Consider the following 17538-nt stretch of genomic DNA (forward strand, 5'->3'; position numbering starts at 1 on the left):
GCTCTTGTCAAGCCTGGGGGGCGGTGGAAGGGCTCTGGATCCAGAGGTTCTGTTAAACAAGATCATATTTTTAACCTGGAAGAAGCTGCGGCTTCTTTACGCACCACAACTTCAGCTTCCAACAGGTTTCCTTCCGTCGGTGGGCAGAGACTCCAGATCCCGGACAACCGGTTTATGTTGTTAGTTTTTCTTTTTTGACATCGAGTGGTGCTGCATCTGTTTTTTCATCACATTATCCCGCATCTCTCATCGCCTGGCAACCGGAGCTCCTCTCCCTCATCCTCCGTCGCTCTCCCCCTCAGCCTCAGAGAGAAATCACAAGCTGGGGGTTTTGGCCAAAGATCGTTCTCTCGGCGGGTTTGAGCCTCTTATCGCTTCTGTCTTTTATTTATAGTCATTTTAAAACGCCCATAAACGTTCATGTGTCGGAGAAGTCTTTCTTCTCAGCGCCAAAATGCCTGTGAGACGCGGTCATGTTGCGCTCCAGAACACCTACCTGGACACGATCATCAGGAAATTCGACGAGCAAAGTAAGTGAACGTGGAATGAGTTGGGGAAAAAAAGTTGTGAACCTGAACCTAATCCACCGCAAAAGTCTCGGGAAAATGCGTATTTGATCACTTTAGTCCATTTTATGTGATTTTCTTTTTTTATAGCGCTTAAAATGGTTCAAATAAAGTCTGATTGAAGCTGCAGCACCAAACAGACGCAGAACCAAAGCGTGAAAACAAATGGTGGGAATAAATGTCGAGCAGGAGGTCTTATAAAGTCACGAGTGTTGTGCGTAAAATGTTCTCTTCACCTTTACGCGCAGGTGTTGTTCACTCACACATTTAGGCTTCCTTATCCTCTTTCCTCTCGCCTCCTCCTCCTGCTCAGCTGTTCGCGGTTCAGTTCACGGTGCGTTCCTGTAGACGGTGGCTCGGGTCGCCCTTGTTTATCCCTTTATGGTTTAGGGTTGTTGCCCCTGCGTGTGTGTGTGTGTGTGTGTGTGTGTGTGCGCGCGCGCGCGCTCGCTCCACGCCGCACGTTATGTTCCATTCGCTCACATGTTCCACAAGCTGAGAGGCTGACGGGCCGATTCTCACGCATCTGGAGAGAGAAACAAACCGGTTGTCCTTGCAGCCTCCCCGGCGCTGCGATAAAACACGGATGCCGGTCCTCGTTCGGGCAGAGGTTTCACTTTTACTTCCCCTTTCTTGATATGAGATATGAGCTTTCCAAAGCATGCCAACGTGCATCTCTTTGCTTTTCTTCTTCTTATAGTTTGCCTTTCCTTTAGTCCTTGGCACATTTCCTCTTTGCGCTCTGAGAATAAACCTGGTCCTGATTTGATATTGACTCAAACATGCAAAAATTAGTTATTCTGTGGAACTCCTATCATAAAAAAAAAAGCTTATTTATGTCTCTATACGTGAAAATGCAGGCGCACGTATATGCGTAAAGGCCAGGTGAGACGCAGGCGCACCTCGGAGGTGCTGCTTAGCAACGGCGTGACGATCAGCTTCAGCCCTGAGTCCCAGATACTGATTTTGGACGGGACATGCTTCCCAACAGAGTTAGGACAGAGACAAGTGTCCGTTCCTCTCCTCTGGCTCTGATCCTGGTTCCACCAGCAGAATAATTAAAGGTTCTCTGAGACCTGCAAAGCATTAAATATATATAAAAACGCGTTCACATCAAAAATATTTCTAATTTACAACCCTCACATATTCAGTATAAATAGATTTTCCAGAAAGGAAATAACTTCCAGCGAGAATTAGTGGATGATTGCACAGTTTATTTAAAAAGTGCTCCTTCCGGAGCAACCTGTAAATTCTGACAAGTTCCACGGGAGCAGGTGCGACTCCAGGGAAGCTCTGGTGTTAAAATGTCCATCTGTTCCCCTGTTCGGTCTCTCAGGACGTGCTGTGACGGTAATAGCCTCAGCACAATGGCAAGGTGGACTTCATTAGTTCTGCTTCAGCTGCAGAGGAGCGGAGCCGTGCAGGTTTTCAGCGCCTGTACTCAAGCGTGTACTTTTAAATCAAACCTAAATATCTACAGCTAATATAAGCAGATGACAAATTTCCTTCCTCTGTTCCATTTCCTGAAAAAGAAGAATCAGTTTTTACTATGCAAATTTAAATTGTTATTTGTTGTTGTGATGCACTTTTATTGATTTGAGTGGAATGTTGAGTGGATTTTCCCATTTACTTATAATGCATTCAATTCACTCACCAAAACTCAGAGTCATGAAGGGGTCCGATATGAATTATCATGAAAAATGTCTTCTGGATCTGATCCAGAATGAGGTCAGGAAAAAAAAAATACATTTTAACATTAAAACCCATTTATGTATTAAAAAATATGTTAACAATACACATCAACTCAGATTCACTTTAACTTTTCATGGCTTGCGTATAAATATACCAAGAACAATCCAGAACCTTTTGGTGCTGATCCAGATCACCATGTGGACGGTGTAGATCCAGTTAGGAGGGGAACGTGCTGCTTGGAGGAGCTCTGCGTCTCTGAGTGTTTTCTTAATTTCTTTAAATTGCTTTTCCCTCTTTTAGATCGCAAGTTCCTGATAGCTAACGCCCAGATGAAGAACTGTGGCATCATCTATTGCAACGAAGGCTTCTGCCAGATGTTTGGTTTCGCCAGAGCAGAGATCATGCAGCAGCCCTGCACATGTCAGTTCTTGGTGGGGCCCCGCACCACAAAGAGCGCCCTGGCCCAGCTGGCGCAGGCCCTGCTGGGCGCTGAGGAACGCAAGGTGGAGATCCTGTACTACGCCAAGGAAGGTAAGATCGGCGATGCTTGATCGTCTGAATTCAGAAGAGGGGGGGGGGGGGGGGTGGAAACATTGAATGGAACTCACTAATGGGAAACGTGTTGGATGCATCCTCTGGGAACCATGAGTGTCTGCAGGGAATCCATCCAAATCAAATCAAATCAAATCTGCCACCATGGGGTGTACCGTCTCCAGCGCCGTTGTCATGGAAATGTGATCAGTATGCCAGCTCAGATCTACTAAGCATCTATTTGTTCTGCTTCCTTTGGTGAACTGACAGAAATAAATGCAAACAAACGGATTAGTTCTGATTGAGAACGAGTCGACCTCAATCTTTGTCTTTTTCTGTAACGAGAGGCGAGACTAATGTTCGCTTTCTGCGACGAGTCTGAGGTTCTATTTGCTTTATTTCTATTTTTAGACCTCACTGATTTCAGAGGGAAGAATTGTTTTTTTTTATTGTTAGCTTCTAGCTTTCGAGCACCTTCGAGTGTGCCTATTCCTGTCCTGCCTTCGTCGTGACCTTCCATCAAAGCATGACCTCATTAAAAAGACGGATCATTAAGAGGTTCTCCTTCAAGTCGGGGCGATCGCCCATTTCTAGCGATGCGTGCCTTTAAAAGCAAAACACACCAAAGGATTTAGAGTCACGCAGACGTTAAAGCTGGATGCCCGGACAGAGTTCTCCCCCATCAATGGGCTCCAGGATGTCTGTTGTCTTATCTGTAAGCTGCATATCATGCCTATGTTAGAGGACACACTATTAATAAAACCACACTGGTCTCTTTGACTTTTTTTTTTATTGCAGAAATGCTTTTTTCTTTCTCTCATTTAATGAAACTCACAAAGACGATGTCTTTATTGTCCCTTTTTCATGTTTTGCCATTCTGTTCCATCTTCCTCCTCCCGTGTCTGAAGGGACCTGCAGACCATGCCTGGTGGACGTTGTCCCCGTGAAAAACGAGGACGGCCTCGTCATCATGTTCATCCTCGACTTCCAGGAGCTGATTGATCGTTCCCTCAAGAAATCCGGGCTCAGGCACCGAGTCACCCAAGGATGGATTTACTGTAATCCTTTGACATTTGTCGTATAAAGTGTCTGCGCCCAACGTTAAATGCATAAAAATAATGAAAGAGAGATAAAGACGGGCTGAACATGCCGGTTCCCCACGCAGGTCAGAACCGCCGGCTGAAGACGAGGCTGCCGGTGCTGCGGTCCATGCGACGACCTTCGCTTTCCAAGGACCAGTTTGAAGGCGTGGTTGTGGACTATTTGCAGGTGAGGTGGCTCATAGGTACTCACCGCACATACAAGAGGACACGCATATAGCTAAAAACACATTCAGAAAAACATGCAGAAAAACAAGAATTCTTTTAATTTCTCCGCCTGATTTTATTCGGCACCAAACACAGAAGAACGAGGGACAGTAATCTGCTTTCACTGAGTTTATGCTTCCCTTTGCCGTCTCCTCTTTCTTCCGTTTATACTTCTCTCGTGATGAATCACCTCTGAGAAAGTACTTTTTTGGGTCAGTTCCGGCCAAAGTACAAACTGGGACAGTTTGGCAGCGATGAAACGCTCTGGTGCTGCAGCTTGAACTCCAGGCTCTGGGTTTGGCTGCAGTGATGTGCAAAGAGAAGCTAAATGTATGACAGAAAAACTACTACGATTACTGTCCCGTGAGGGGTCGCCACAGCAACCCAATCTTCTCCACTTCACCCTGTCCTTTGCATCGTCCTCCCCAACACCAGCCACTCTCATGTCCTCCCTCACTACGTCCATGTCTCTTCTCCTGGGTTGTCCTCTAGCCCTGTTCCCTGGCAGTTCCATCCTCAGCATCCTTCTACCGATACAGTTCCTGTCTCTCCTCTGGACATGTCCAAATCATCGAAGTCTGGTCTCTCTGACCTTGTCTCCAAAACGTCTAACCTTCACTGTCCCTGTTATCGTCTCATTTCTAATCCTGTCCAACGTGGTCACTCCCAAGGAGAACCTCAGCATCTTCATCTCTGCCACTTCTAGCTCCGCCTCCTGTCTTTTCCTCAGAGCCACTGTCTCTCAGCCGTCCATCATGGCTGTCCTCACCTTTCCCTTCATCCTCGCTGACACTCTCCTATCACAGAGCACACCTGATACTTTCCTCCACCCGTTCCAGCCTGCCTGCACACGATTCTTCACCTCCTTTCCCCATTCTCTCCATCACTCTGCCCTGTTGACCCGAGGTACCTGAAGTCCTCGACCTTCTTTACGTCTGCAGGTCACCCTGCAGGTCACAATGTCATCTGCAAACATCATATTCCAAGGGGCTTCCTGTCTCACCTCATCTGTTTGTCTATTCATCACAGCAAACAAAAAGGGGCTCAGAGCTGATCCCTGGTGCATCCCACCTCTACACTAAACTCCCCTGTCACTCCTACTGCACACGTTCACTGCTGCTATGACCGAAACACGAAAAATAGTAACCCCTACATCTTTGTCTCCAACAGCCAAACAGTGAGGAAGTACCACTTAAGGAGTTTCGGATACCATCCAAAGAAAGTTGCATGCAGTCTGAGACCGAAGCACTGATAGAACAGGATTTGGACCCCCCCTCTCCGGCAGCCCAGTCCTCTGCCAAGCAGCGCTCCTTGCTGACGGACCGGCTGGACCCCAGCAGCGCCTTCCCCAAGGCGACCTCACCTCGGAGCCGTTCCCGGGACAGTGTCCGAAGCCTCCGACGTGCCTCTTCGCTCGATGACATCGATGGCACGAGGGCGGACTGGAACAGTCGGCCTGGAACCAACAGCAGTGAGTGTCCGACCAGAACATGTGAGGGAAACGACTATCTATCACACATATATATTTAAATACCACAGACCCAAACAACAGGTTCTCATGCGTGCAGCGTTCACATGCATTTCCAGGTGTTATTAATAATCACCTGCTTTTGGGACTTAATTGCTGACGTTGCTGTTTTCTCACGCAGATCTGAAGCCCAACGCTCTGAACTCCACGTCGGACTCTGATCTAATGAGACACAGGACGATCGGGCGCATCCCTCAGGTTACCCTCACCTTCGGCTCAGACCGGATGAGACCTCCTTCACCAACCGAGATTGAAATATTTGCACACAGCAAAATGAAAGACCGAACCCAGAATGTCACCGAGAAGGTCACTCAAGTCACGCAGGTACAGGTCACAGAGTACTCTACCATCTCACGGATTCCAGATATTAGTTTAGCTGAACAGAAGCCGTATTTTTTACTTCAGAGTACGTAACTTAGCTTGTTAACTTAGAAATATCTGCTAACATCAACAAGAGATCAGCATATAGTTGGCTGCAGAGCTGCCTGCGAGAGCGAAGAGGGCTCCTGATGAGACGCCCGTCTGAAAGTGAATGAAAAGCATCGCGCCTGTGAGGCTATTGAGCGGCGCTCGGTGTGCGTGGCGCTGTGACCTTGGCCTCCGAGGCTAATGGAAGTGGAGGGCAGCTGGAATTCTCTCTATGAGCTCATCAATCCACCGGCTGCTCTCTGAATCGCGCTGCATAACGCCAGCTTGAGTTCTTATCCTGTTGAAACATATGGAATTGATTGGAGCGGAGTCGTAATCGCAGGGTCACCAATAATTACCGGGTCGTGCTAATCGTTGCGGCTGCTGTGTGCGCTAACAAGCCGCACGGAGCGGTCAACGATGGTACCATGTGCAGCGTTTCTACTCTAAAGACTTCCTGTGTTGTATTTGTGTCAACTAAAACTGCAATAATGAGCCACTTTTACTCGTGTTTCATTCTGCAACAAAAGCTTTCCCGCCTTTGTAATTGGACTTCGATTGGCGAAAAGGGAAATGGAGGTTGCGATCGATGCTGGTTCGTATGGATTTTTTTTCGGTGTGATGCGAACCACACGGCGCGATTGATCTGGCTGCAGCTTGGAAAAGACTGACTACTGTAGAAACACCCCAGCTCTCTGCTGCCATTGTTTCAGGAAAGCATTTAGGTGGCGTCCCCTGGTGTTGAATCAGCCAAGTACAGGATGGGAGGAGTGAGGGAGCAGTAGGGAGGGAGATGTAGATGGATGGACAGTTTGCCTTCCCTCTCTCCATCTCTGTATGTCTCTTCGCTCGCCGTTTTACCTGTGGCGCTAACAGCATGAGCTTCAAACACACACTGCAGCCTGTGAGTACCTCCTCCGCCTTATTGTCTCCTCCTGGTGTCTTTCCTCCCCACCGGCACCCTCTTCTCCTCTTCCTCCCTCTTTGTGTCGTCTTCATCTTGCACCTCACCCTTGCTCCTTGGCTATATGAGCTCAGCACCTGGTTTTCTGAAGGCTCCTTTTAATAGAGACAGGAGATATTTTTTTCTGATTAAGTTTTTTAAGTAGAATATTCCGTCCTTTTTCAATTCAAGGCTTTTATGTCGTCATAAGAAAAAGTTCCTCTTGAACTGCCATTCCTGAATTATATATTCTGTCCTTTTTCTTTTCGTTGTAACATATGAAAATGTGGAGCTGGCTGTGATCGTCATTGCGAAACAGATCAATCACTTGGAATTTCTTGGATGAGTGAACCTTTACATTACAGAGTTGCCCTTTGTCATCTGTCAGTCTCTGACAAACAGAATCGCCACAGTTTAAGAGGAGTCGGTGTCTTTTTCCACTTTGCCGTAAATACTTTATTATTTTGGTCATTAAAAACGGATTTATAGAGGAAGAACCTCTAATAACAATTGCAATAAGGGAAAACCACATGCCTTGGATATTCCTTTTGCAGATTTAACTTTACTTTTCTTCCCCATTCAGCACTTCCAACTTTTTTGATTTACTACTTTATCCTTCAGAAGCATTTTAATTGGACTATTTCTGACCACATTTTGCTGGGGAAGTTGGAAGAAGCGCTTTCTTCTTTGTCGGCGGAGGTTCGGTTCTGCTGCAGCTTCTCATCCTCAAAGTCCAGCTCCTCTGTCGTGGCATAATTATGCAAACTCAGATACAAATGAGGTTCTAACCACTGGAACTTTTCCACAGATGAAAGATAGAAATGCCCGAGAGCTTCTTTTTGTTGCATGCATTAATGAGTTAAAGTCGGAATCGAGGTCAGTACAGGTGCAGCCTGTAATAGGAAAGCATTTCCACACCGGCAGCGGCTGTTAAATGGGGTAAAATCCCTCCCCTAAAGGGCGCCCAATCAGGACGGCCCTTTATTTGTGGTCCAGCATTGAGCAGAGCGCTGGGAGGCGGGGCTACACAGACGTGAGGGAGGCAGGTGAGGTCTTTAAAAGCAGCAATTAGAGACCAGACTTTGGGACTTGCCTGTGGACTCGGTTTGGGCTCAGCTTGTGTGTTTTGAATGAGTTTAACCTGCGAGAGCGATGCAGGACAGGAGACGGTCCGGAGGAGTCCACTCCTCTGCTGCTGTGGACGCCAGGAGGAGAACCTGGACAAAGAGGCTCTGATTGTGGTGCCGGTCCGTAAGTCAGCTCCTCGGGGAGCCGTGATAACCCCAGATGGAGATTTTATGTTGGTCTTTATTTGCTTTGTCGCAGACGTGAGTTTTTTGTTTTTTGTTTTTTTTGTCTTTTAATCTTTTTGATGTCCTGACCTTCTACTTTATATATGTCCCTGTCCTTAGGTTTTGTCCCTCGGCGCTGACGTGCTGCCAGAGTACAAGCTCCAGGCCCCACGCATCCACAAATGGACCATCCTTCACTACAGCCCCTTCAAAGCGGTGTGGGACTGGGTCATCCTGCTGCTGGTCATCTACACGGCCATCTTCACGCCTTACTCGGCCGCCTTCCTCCTCAACGAGGTGGAAGAGCAGCGGAGGAGAACCTGCGGCTACACCTGCAACCCGCTCAACGTGGTGGACCTGGTGGTGGACGTGATGTTCATCATCGACATCCTCATCAACTTCAGGACCACCTACGTCAACCGCAACGACGAGGTGGTCAGCCACCCGGGGCACATCGCGCAGCACTACTTCAAGGGCTGGTTCCTCATCGACATCGTCGCCGCCATCCCCTTCGACCTGCTCATCTTCCGCTCCGGCTCCGAGGAGGAAGGCGACGCGGTGGATGTCAGTGAACCTTTTCACTTTTCACTTCCTCCAATGTGCTTTTGTAGCCTAAGTGTCTTTGTCTCCTGGATTTGGATGGTTATGCATCGTTCCCTTACTGTCCGGTGTTGGTTCTGTGAGACTGAGGGCGGGTTCGTCGTCCTCTTGATTTGATCTTTGCCGTTATATTTTGCCGCTGAAGGCTTGCTGCTATCGCTCACGTGACCTCTACCCTCTCTCCACCAGCCTCAGACAACAACTCTTATCGGGTTGCTGAAAACGGCGAGGCTGCTGAGGCTGGTGCGAGTGGCCAGAAAGCTGGATCGCTACTCGGAATATGGCGCCGCTGTCCTTTTCCTCCTCATGTGCACCTTCGCCCTCATCGCTCATTGGCTGGCTTGTATCTGGTACGCCATTGGTAACGTGGAGCGGACGGGCTCCGCCCGGATCGGGGCCATGAAGATCGGTTGGCTGGACAACCTGGCCGACCAGATTGGTAAACAGTACAATGACAGCGACGCCGCGTCCGGCCCCTCCATCAAGGACAAGTACGTCACCGCCCTCTACTTCACCTTCAGCAGCCTGACCAGCGTGGGGTTTGGGAACGTCTCGCCCAACACCAACCCAGAAAAGATATTCTCCATCTGCGTCATGCTCATCGGCTGTGAGTAGAGCGGAGGTCCGGGATCGGAAGCCTTTTAGGGAAAGCCCCCCCCCTTTAAACGGACACCAAGCTGTAAAATAGTCCTTTTTGAAGCCTAAATTGCTGCTCAAACTTGTCTTCTGTCCTGCACAGCTCTGATGTACGCCAGCATCTTCGGGAACGTGTCGGCCATCATTCAGAGGCTGTACTCGGGCACGGCCCGCTACCACACCCAGATGCTGCGGGTCAAGGAGTTCATCCGGTTCCACCAGATCCCCGGAGGCCTGCGCCAGCGGCTGGAGGAGTACTTCCAGCACGCCTGGTCCTACACCAACGGCATCGACATGAACGCTGTAAGCCGCGCACATCGCAGGTCGCTCTCGCTGCGGGGGTGTGGCTCGGCGGTGGAGCGTTTGACTGCAGGTCAAGAGGTCCCCAGTTCAAATCTGGGTGTCCCCTTCGCCGAGATCAGCCTTTAGTCAGTCCACCACGTTGGGAGGCTTGTGTTGTTGTTTTCGGACCGAACGATGTGCGTCACAACGCTTCTGCCACTGCCAGCGTTACTGGAGCATGACGCAACGAGAGAGCAGCGTTAACGAATGCCGATTCGGTCGATCGATCGGACGCAGTCGTCACCCTCTTTCTGTGTATCTTTCTAGATCACTAAAGATGCTAGACATTTACAGGCAAGGTAATTTGCAGTAGATTTACAGCTGTCCTTTGTTGCCTCGCAGGTTTTGAAAGGTTTCCCCGAGTGTCTGCAGGCCGACATCTGCCTCCATTTGAACCGCAGCTTGCTGCAGAACTGCAAGGCCTTTCGCGGTGCCAACAAAGGATGTCTGCGGGCTCTGGCCATTCGCTTTAAGACCACCCACGCGCCGCCGGGGGACACTTTGGTCCACAGCGGGGACATTCTCACCGCCCTCTACTTCATTTCCAGAGGCTCTATTGAGATCCTCAGGGAGGACGTGGTGGTGGCCATACTCGGTGAGCCGCAAGCCAAAGCGATGGACGCGCGCCTGCTGTGTTAAAAAACGCCTTTACGAACGCACAAGGTGCCATTCTGCACGCTGTTAAGTGAGGACCGGCTGAACATCACGCTGCGTTGTTTTCTTCTGCCATTCACTCATTGCTTTGCCACAAAGCCATGGTCATAGCTGTGCCCTTTACACCACACACACACACACACTCCCCTGTGTGTTGTGTAGCCAGAGGTGTTTGGGCAGAGCTCCACTTCCATTCCACTTTGGCATTGATCATCAATAGGGCCAGCTGTCAGATCTAGGCTGCAAAGGTCACTTCTTTTTTCAGCTGCGTTTTAGGGGACCGCTTCGTGAGGATCGCTGCCCTGGATTCTTTTTTTTTTTTTAGACCAATGCATTCTTGGCGGGTTGCTCACGTGGTCCTTTTGCTCTCCGTAGGAAAGAACGACATCTTCGGCGAACCCATCAGTTTGTACAGGAGGCCGGGTAAATCCAGCGCCGACGTTCGCGCTCTGACCTACTGTGACCTCCATAAGATCCAGAGAGACGACCTGCTGGAAGTGCTGGACATGTATCCTGACTTTGCGGAAATGTTCTGGAACAACCTGGAGATCACCTTCACCCTGAGAGATGTGAGCGCCACCAGCCCAAGTCCACGCACTTTATTGTAGCTTTGTGTGCATTCGAATTACTGAAGCTGATGTGTATCAGGCAGATAGAATAAACCAGACAACCCCGGCCATGGACTCTGAGTGTGGCTACCGCCGGACAAGACGACGGAGAAGCTCCCTGCACCGTCGGAACCGACCAGGTGAGTTTGGGTCAAGGCTTAACTAATGCTTCTATTCCGTCAAATCTCCATACTATCGCATCCTGGACGTCCTCTGGCTGTGTCTGCACAGATGGCATGAATTGCGAAGATTCCTACCCGGATCAGTCCTGTCAGATGGCGAACTACCGGCGCGGCACAAAGGCAGGGTCTCATTGGGAAGAGCTCTGCAGTAGCGCTAGCATCTGTTCACAGTCTAGTGATGAGGAGATGAAGACCATGGGACACAGCAGGGAGGAGCTTTACCCCCATGGGGGCGACAACAGGGACTACCCCCCAGCAGCGGTCAATCTCCTGCCTCGCAGTGGCACTTCGGGTGGAACGGCGCCACCTGTTGACCTGGGAGGACCGCCGTACTCAGGTAAAGACTACCCGACACATTTCATGGTTTTATTGAATGATGGAAATAAATGGCGTTTCTGCTTCTGCTGAACAGCACCGATGAGCATGCCAGGTTTATACGGCTACTGGCCGGACCGCAGAGCTAGCCAGTTCCCAGAGAGTCAGAGACAAGCGTCTTCGATCAGAGCCGCTTTCCGTCCTCCGCTTTGTGCTGAGAGGCGGCCCAGCGAGCTGGAATCCAGACTGGAGCTGCTGCAGTCCCAGTTAAACCGGTGAGTTCTGCATAGGTAGAAAAAGTCAGAGCGAGACGAGGGGGCACCTGGATCTGAACCAGAGACCGCTTGATCTGCAGTCAAATGCTCTGCCACTGAGCTACACCCCCCTCACACAGCCGCTGACAATGAGGATGCACTATTGAGGTTACGCTTGCTCATGACCCTCTTTGTCCTGCCAAGGCTTGAGACCCGAATGACGGCAGACATCAATGTGATCCTGCAGCTCCTACAGAGGCAAATGACTCCGGTGCCTCCGGCCTACAGCGCCGTGTCCCCCAGCCCTCACCCGCCTCACCCCACCACCCTGTACGGCACAGGAGCGCCCACGATCCACACAGTCCCGCCAGTCCAGCCAGTACAGAACAACGCTGCCTCACTCCTACAGGTGTTGTGTTCACTTCGGATTCATTTTGAACGGGGCTAATTCCAGCTATAGAATTATAGCTTTTAGCTTGTTTTTACAAATGAAATTTCCTATTTTGTACAAAGTTTGACTAGCTAAATTAAATTGTGTACAGTTCTGATTAAAAAAAATGTTTTTTTTCATCCCAAATATTTCAAATTTTACTGTTTTGTATGTATAGAAAGACACAGTTGATAATTATTTCCCCCGATCATTTGCGTTAATAGCTAGCTGTTAAGCTGGTGAACGTCGGTGTTAGCGGCACATCAGCGCCTCCTCTCTCTTTGTTCAGAGTCCTGATTCTGACTTCAAGCACAGATCCAAGGACTCCCTGTCCAGCGGCATCCACCTGACCGTGGCCTCTGATGACACCATGTCGATGTCCCCAGAGACTGACCGATCACATTTACCCTCTGTGGACTGCACCACTCTAGTAGCGCCTCCTGGACTACTGTTTGGTCCCCAGCGCTTCCCCTCCCTCCCTGAGCATCTGGAGGCCTCTGCGGAGATGCAGAATATGCAGAGGCATGTTTCTGACCCAGTCTTGCCAGGAAGCTAGAACGCCGATATGTCCACCGATACATTTAAGGTACATGCAACCCCCCTGATTATCTCAAAGAGAGGCAAATGTCAAAGACTACTTTCATTTTTCACATTTGAAAATCATCTGCATTCACGTATGAGAATTGCACATAGAGCGTAGATATAATATAATCATTTACTTGGAAATTAATTAATTTCCTAATATTAAAGATGTATCAGGTACGTGGCGTCTAACAAATGTCATAATTATGACATCACTCTTGTTGCTTTGTTGTGTTGGAGAAGATATCACAAGGATTTCTATAGCTGTGTGGCACGCTGTGACAGACGGTGGAGTGATGGGTTAGGGTTAGAGAAAGAAAAATCAAATTTACAATATAATGTGAAATTATAATAAAGCTACACGCTGCTAAAATGTTTATTCCAAGAAGAAAGTACATTTCAGCGAAAGCCAAAGTGGAAATAGTGGTGAAAATTAAAAAATATTTCCTTTTGTGGTTCAAATAATGCATAAGAGCAATTTACCGACTTGAATAAGAAAAAACAACAACTACTGTAATATACAGTTGAACTACTAGTCTCCTCCCTTTCACTGGTTTCTTGTGCGTCCACATGCAACTCGGTTTTTCATTCATCACAACGACTTTGTTTCATGTTGTCCTGTTCAACTTGACACGGTTTCAGGAGGTAAAGTGACACTGAGGACTTTTTTCATTCAGTGATGGTTCTTTTAATGCCGCCTGACTGAAAACACAGGCGTTCTTTACTGTAAATCACACACAGGCGCAGAGATGGTTTCTCGCCATGAAAGTGTCGTGGCTTTTTAAGCGCTCGCATTTCTGTATGTTTCTTCAAAGAACAAACTCCTGTTATTTATCTTTTTTTTTTTTTAGATTAAAGACATATTGAGTCGACCAAAATTGTGATTTTATTTACCATATGTACTTTATACTGCCCTGCCGGTATTTCTTCGTGTAGAAAATATTTCTTACACCGACGTGTAACTGTAGATGATGCAGATTCGTAGGCTATCATTACCTTTTACTGTGTGGGAGAGCATTTGACTGCAGCTCAAGCGCTCCCTGGTTTTATGCTAATCAGCCTATCCAATTACATAAGACATTTTGATGCAAAACTTCAAAATTTCAATAACTAGCTTGTTTTATCACTAAAATAAATTATTAAAGCGCTTTCTTTGCCACCTCAATTAGTCTTACTTCAACCCTGCAAAAGCTATGGTAATGGTTTCTATGGAAACATGGAGGGTTGGGTCAGACTCAGAGCAAGGATGAGTGCCTTTTTAGTGTATTTGTTTTAGCACAGTTTTCTATTTAATATTGAATTTATTTATAACCATGCTTCTTCCATGAGGGTTAGCATTAGCAAGTTCACAAAACAAAGCAACAGATCAGCAAGTTTGTTCCTAGGACATGGAGAAATACAATTTATTAGAGCAAATTCAATAATAAACTTTATGAAAAAGCTACAACATGAACACTTGGCTTACCGACACCTGAAGTTGATATATTTATATGTATGTACATTTTGCCTTGTAATGGCATGCTACAAGGACAAGACCCTTTAATAATCATTGAAAAACAACTAAAAGAAAGACCGACCAGTCAGAAAGTCGTTTCGCTCGCCTTCAATTTCACAAATCGTTCTAGCACAAAGAAAACGCAGCTTTCCAAAGCACAAACTTCTACACAGAAAGAAAAAAAATGAGAATAAGTAGGAAGTTAAAAAGGCTACACGACATTGCTCCGGTAGGTTCTGCGTGTTGTTGTACGTGGTTGCTGAACTAAAACACACCCCGTGATGACAGACGCCACTGCAGAGACGATGCGAATCCCTCTCAGCTCATTTAGCACTTCAAAAAAAACTGCACAGGTCACACGTTTGATCCTCAATACGATGACCGTTAGAAAAGTTGATACAGGAAACATCCGTTAGCTTAAATCGCCACTGGGAGGTAAACAAGACTGATCTTTAGAGTGAACAAGAAGTGCTAAGACATATCCCTCCGCATCACGGAGATCTGATCGGCGGCCTACGGCAGTCTTCGTGTCGAACCCTTCATGATAATCTCACAGCCGGCTGAGTCACACCAAGTATAAAAAAAAATCTGTTTCTATAGACAACTGCTCACAGTTAAAAGCTTCCTACAGCAGCTTGTACACATGCTGAACACTACCGGGTGAGCAAAATAAATAGGAGTTTATAACACATGTAGTAGAAGAACGATAGAAGAAGAAGTGGGGGGAAAGGTAAACCGGGTTACTGCGGAGCACGGGTGTGACACTCCCAATGCGTCCCAAAAAGTTCGCGTGACCTCGTCCTTGTTTCGAAAGCAGTTGGCTGAGGACCGAAAAGCAAGACCCCAATGTAAAACAGCGCTCCTCCTCCTCCTCCTCCTCCTCCTCCTCTTCTTCCTCCTCTTCCTCGTCGCGAGCGCCCGTGGCTTCAGACACGCAGGATCTCGAGGCAGTTGTTGTAGCAGATGGCGATCCAGTCTGGCTGCGTGGAGGCCCACTGCACGTTGTTGATCTCCCCTTCGGCGGTGTACGCCAGGATGGGATCCTCGATGGCCCGCGGCATCTGCTGGATGTCCCAGATTAGAGCCTGATGGTCGTCGGCTGAGGACGGGAGAGGCAAAGGAACGCTATTCATGACATGACATTTCTGCGGGCGGCGCTATAAAACTTCTCTCCCGCCGAGCAGTCGCACAAAAGTAGCTATGAACCCGATTCCACGCAGAAAGCTGGTCTTTCGTTTCTTTGTACTGAACTCCACAAATGCATTTACCTGCAGTGCAGATGTGACACGAGGAGTGGGGAGCCCAGGCGATGCCGTTGACACAAGCGCGATGGTTGTTCAACCGAGCCACCGGAGTGCACGGCACCCGAACGTCCAGGATGACCACCTAGCGCACAGAAACGTCAACGCCACACCACGGAATTCCTCATCTCAGAGATCTAAAAAGCAAACCGACCTCCATGCCGTCCATGGCCATTGTGGCCAAGTAATTGGGGTCTTGCTTGTTCCAGCACAGCCGAAGCAGCGGGTGGTGCTGGGGGTCTTCGTAGATGATGGTGCTGTGCTCCAGGTGCCGGAGGTCAAACATGCGGACGGATCCGTCCGCTCCCACAGAGGCAAACATGTCTCTTCCTCCGCCTGCGCGGCTGAAGGCGATGTCGTACACCTGCACACGCACACGCACACAAAAAGAGATCGTCTCAATGTTTTTGCAGCTGCGCCCGCATTGGGCTTCGCCTCACTGAGCGGACGAGCCCCCACCTCTTTGTCGTGAGCGATGAGCTGGGTCTTCACGTGCCCAGACACCAGGTTGACCCGTCCCAACATCTGACCGGTCTCCAACCCCCAGATGGTACAGGTGGTGTCAATGCTGGAGGTGCCTGCAGAACGAACCCAAACGTTTACATTCACAGCAACAAAAAGCACGACTTCATTAGCGTCCGCAATAAAGCAGACGTCTCACCCAGGAGGTTGGGATCAACTTCATTCCAGTCGAAGGAGGTGAGGGGAGCGCAGAAATCAGAGTTCTTGTTGTTGTTCAGCAAACATTCCAGACGCGTTTCCGTGTCGTTGACCTGTGAGGAAAAACGCGACGCGATTAGCCAAATCAATCCGTGTCTGGATTGTGTGTGCGTAACCGAGTATGATCAATAACCGAGTGATGCAGCTGTCTTCTTATTAATGAATCACAATCCGCTAAATATATATATATTATTATCTAAATGTCTTCAGTGACCTTTTGCGTGAATACAAGCGGTTTGAAATAGTTTTATGAAAACAAACAAACAAATCTAAGCCATCCGTGCTAATTTGGGCAAGGGCGGGTTCCACACAGCTCCAAGCTTCTTGTGGATTCAGAATTAAATCTATGAATACATTTAACATGAATAATAATCGGGATGAGAGAACTCTGTGCAGTTACGTCATCAGACCCGCGTAATAATAACGCGAAGCCTCCCTACCCTCCAGATCCGCAGGTAGTCCCCGCTGGTGGCCAGCAGGTCCGGGTAAACCCCCTTGGTGTCTGGGATCCACATGATCTTGGTCGTCGGGTAAGGGTGGTCGAACGTGTTCCTGCAGACGAACTCCGAGCTCTCTTCCTCCAGACCCACCAGCTGGACCTGGAGACGAGTGAGCAGCCATCACCGGTTATTTCAGGACCGGGGGGGGGGGGGGGGTCAGAAATAGCATCAGCTATAAGCGGCCTCATTATTCTACCATTTAAAGACAGCTTTCCAAAAAACACTTGCATCGGAACACACACGGTAGCTTTTTGTTTGTTATTAAGGGGTAATAACAAACTTGGATATTGTTATTGTTCGCCTTTGGTGCTGCGCAGCATAACTAGCGTTAGCTTTAGCTCGCGGAGCGGAGCGGTAACACCGTTACCGGCCGTCTCCCCAGCCACGCACCTTGTTGTTATACTCTTCCACGAAACTCCCAAGTGCCAAACGAAATCGTTTGTCCGGACGGACGCTCCAGTTCATCGCGTAAACCGTCCATGGCGCCTCGTATTTGTAGATTTCTTTTCTCTTGCCGTGAAGCGACATCCTCCCGAACCGCAGCTAACACGCTAGCGTTAGCTAACTGCGAATTAAGTAGTCTAATAAGCGAGGTGTTAGCAGCGACTTAGCCTGGAAGAGCAAATATGCGCAGATGCGGTGATAATGGTCA

General features: G+C 48.5%; 2 protein-coding genes and 1 non-coding gene across 3 annotated transcripts; 1 reads left to right on the forward strand and 2 right to left on the reverse strand.

Annotated features, from left to right (window-relative positions):
* Positions 1-454: 454 nt before the first annotated feature.
* kcnh6a (potassium voltage-gated channel, subfamily H (eag-related), member 6a) lies at positions 455-12844 on the forward strand. Its single transcript, XM_068750392.1, has 16 exons — positions 455-530; positions 2559-2789; positions 3698-3847; positions 3955-4058; positions 5267-5567; positions 5746-5948; positions 8388-8831; positions 9057-9474; positions 9607-9806; positions 10188-10440; positions 10875-11068; positions 11148-11247; positions 11339-11626; positions 11702-11879; positions 12063-12267; positions 12578-12844. Exons 1-16 carry the CDS (start codon positions 455-457, stop codon positions 12842-12844), a joined length of 3612 nt encoding a protein of 1203 aa, XP_068606493.1.
* Positions 11918-11989, reverse strand: trnac-gca (transfer RNA cysteine (anticodon GCA)). Its single transcript has one exon. It is a non-coding gene; the product is annotated as a tRNA-Cys (tRNA).
* A 1410-nt stretch (positions 12845-14254) lies between the features above and the next one.
* Positions 14255-17414, reverse strand: dcaf7 (ddb1 and cul4 associated factor 7). The gene is made up of 7 exons (XM_068750418.1): positions 17277-17414; positions 16827-16985; positions 16328-16439; positions 16126-16244; positions 15821-16030; positions 15634-15751; positions 14255-15464 (listed from the first exon to the last, which is right to left on the reverse strand). The coding sequence occupies exons 1-7, from the start codon at positions 17412-17414 to the stop codon at positions 15292-15294; spliced, it is 1029 nt and encodes a 342-aa protein (XP_068606519.1). The 3' UTR covers positions 14255-15291.
* Between the last annotated feature and the right edge of the window lie 124 nt (positions 17415-17538).

Source organism: Brachionichthys hirsutus, chromosome 16 (assembly GCF_040956055.1).
Source record: "Brachionichthys hirsutus isolate HB-005 chromosome 16, CSIRO-AGI_Bhir_v1, whole genome shotgun sequence".
Classification (NCBI taxonomy): Eukaryota; Metazoa; Chordata; class Actinopteri; order Lophiiformes; family Brachionichthyidae; genus Brachionichthys; species Brachionichthys hirsutus.

Bases quoted from the DNA above. Each gene is read 5' to 3' on its own strand.
- kcnh6a (XM_068750392.1), top strand. From the start codon at position 455: ATGCCTGTGAGACGCGGTCATGTTGCGCTCCAGAACACCTACCTGGAC. The intron at 2,790-3,697 runs GTAAGATCGGCG...CCGTGTCTGAAG, and splicing joins CCTGTACTACGCCAAGGAAG to GGACCTGCAGACCATGCCTG. The intron at 11,880-12,062 runs GTGAGTTCTGCA...TGTCCTGCCAAG, and splicing joins CTGCAGTCCCAGTTAAACCG to GCTTGAGACCCGAATGACGG.
- dcaf7 (XM_068750418.1), bottom strand. From the start codon at position 17,414: ATGTCGCTTCACGGCAAGAGAAAAGAAATCTACAAATACGAGGCGCCA. The intron at 16,986-17,276 runs GTGCGTGGCTGG...ACTCGTCTCCAG, and splicing joins TGGAAGAGTATAACAACAAG to GTCCAGCTGGTGGGTCTGGA. The intron at 16,031-16,125 runs GTGGGGGCTCGT...GTGCGTGTGCAG, and splicing joins TCATCGCTCACGACAAAGAG to GTGTACGACATCGCCTTCAG.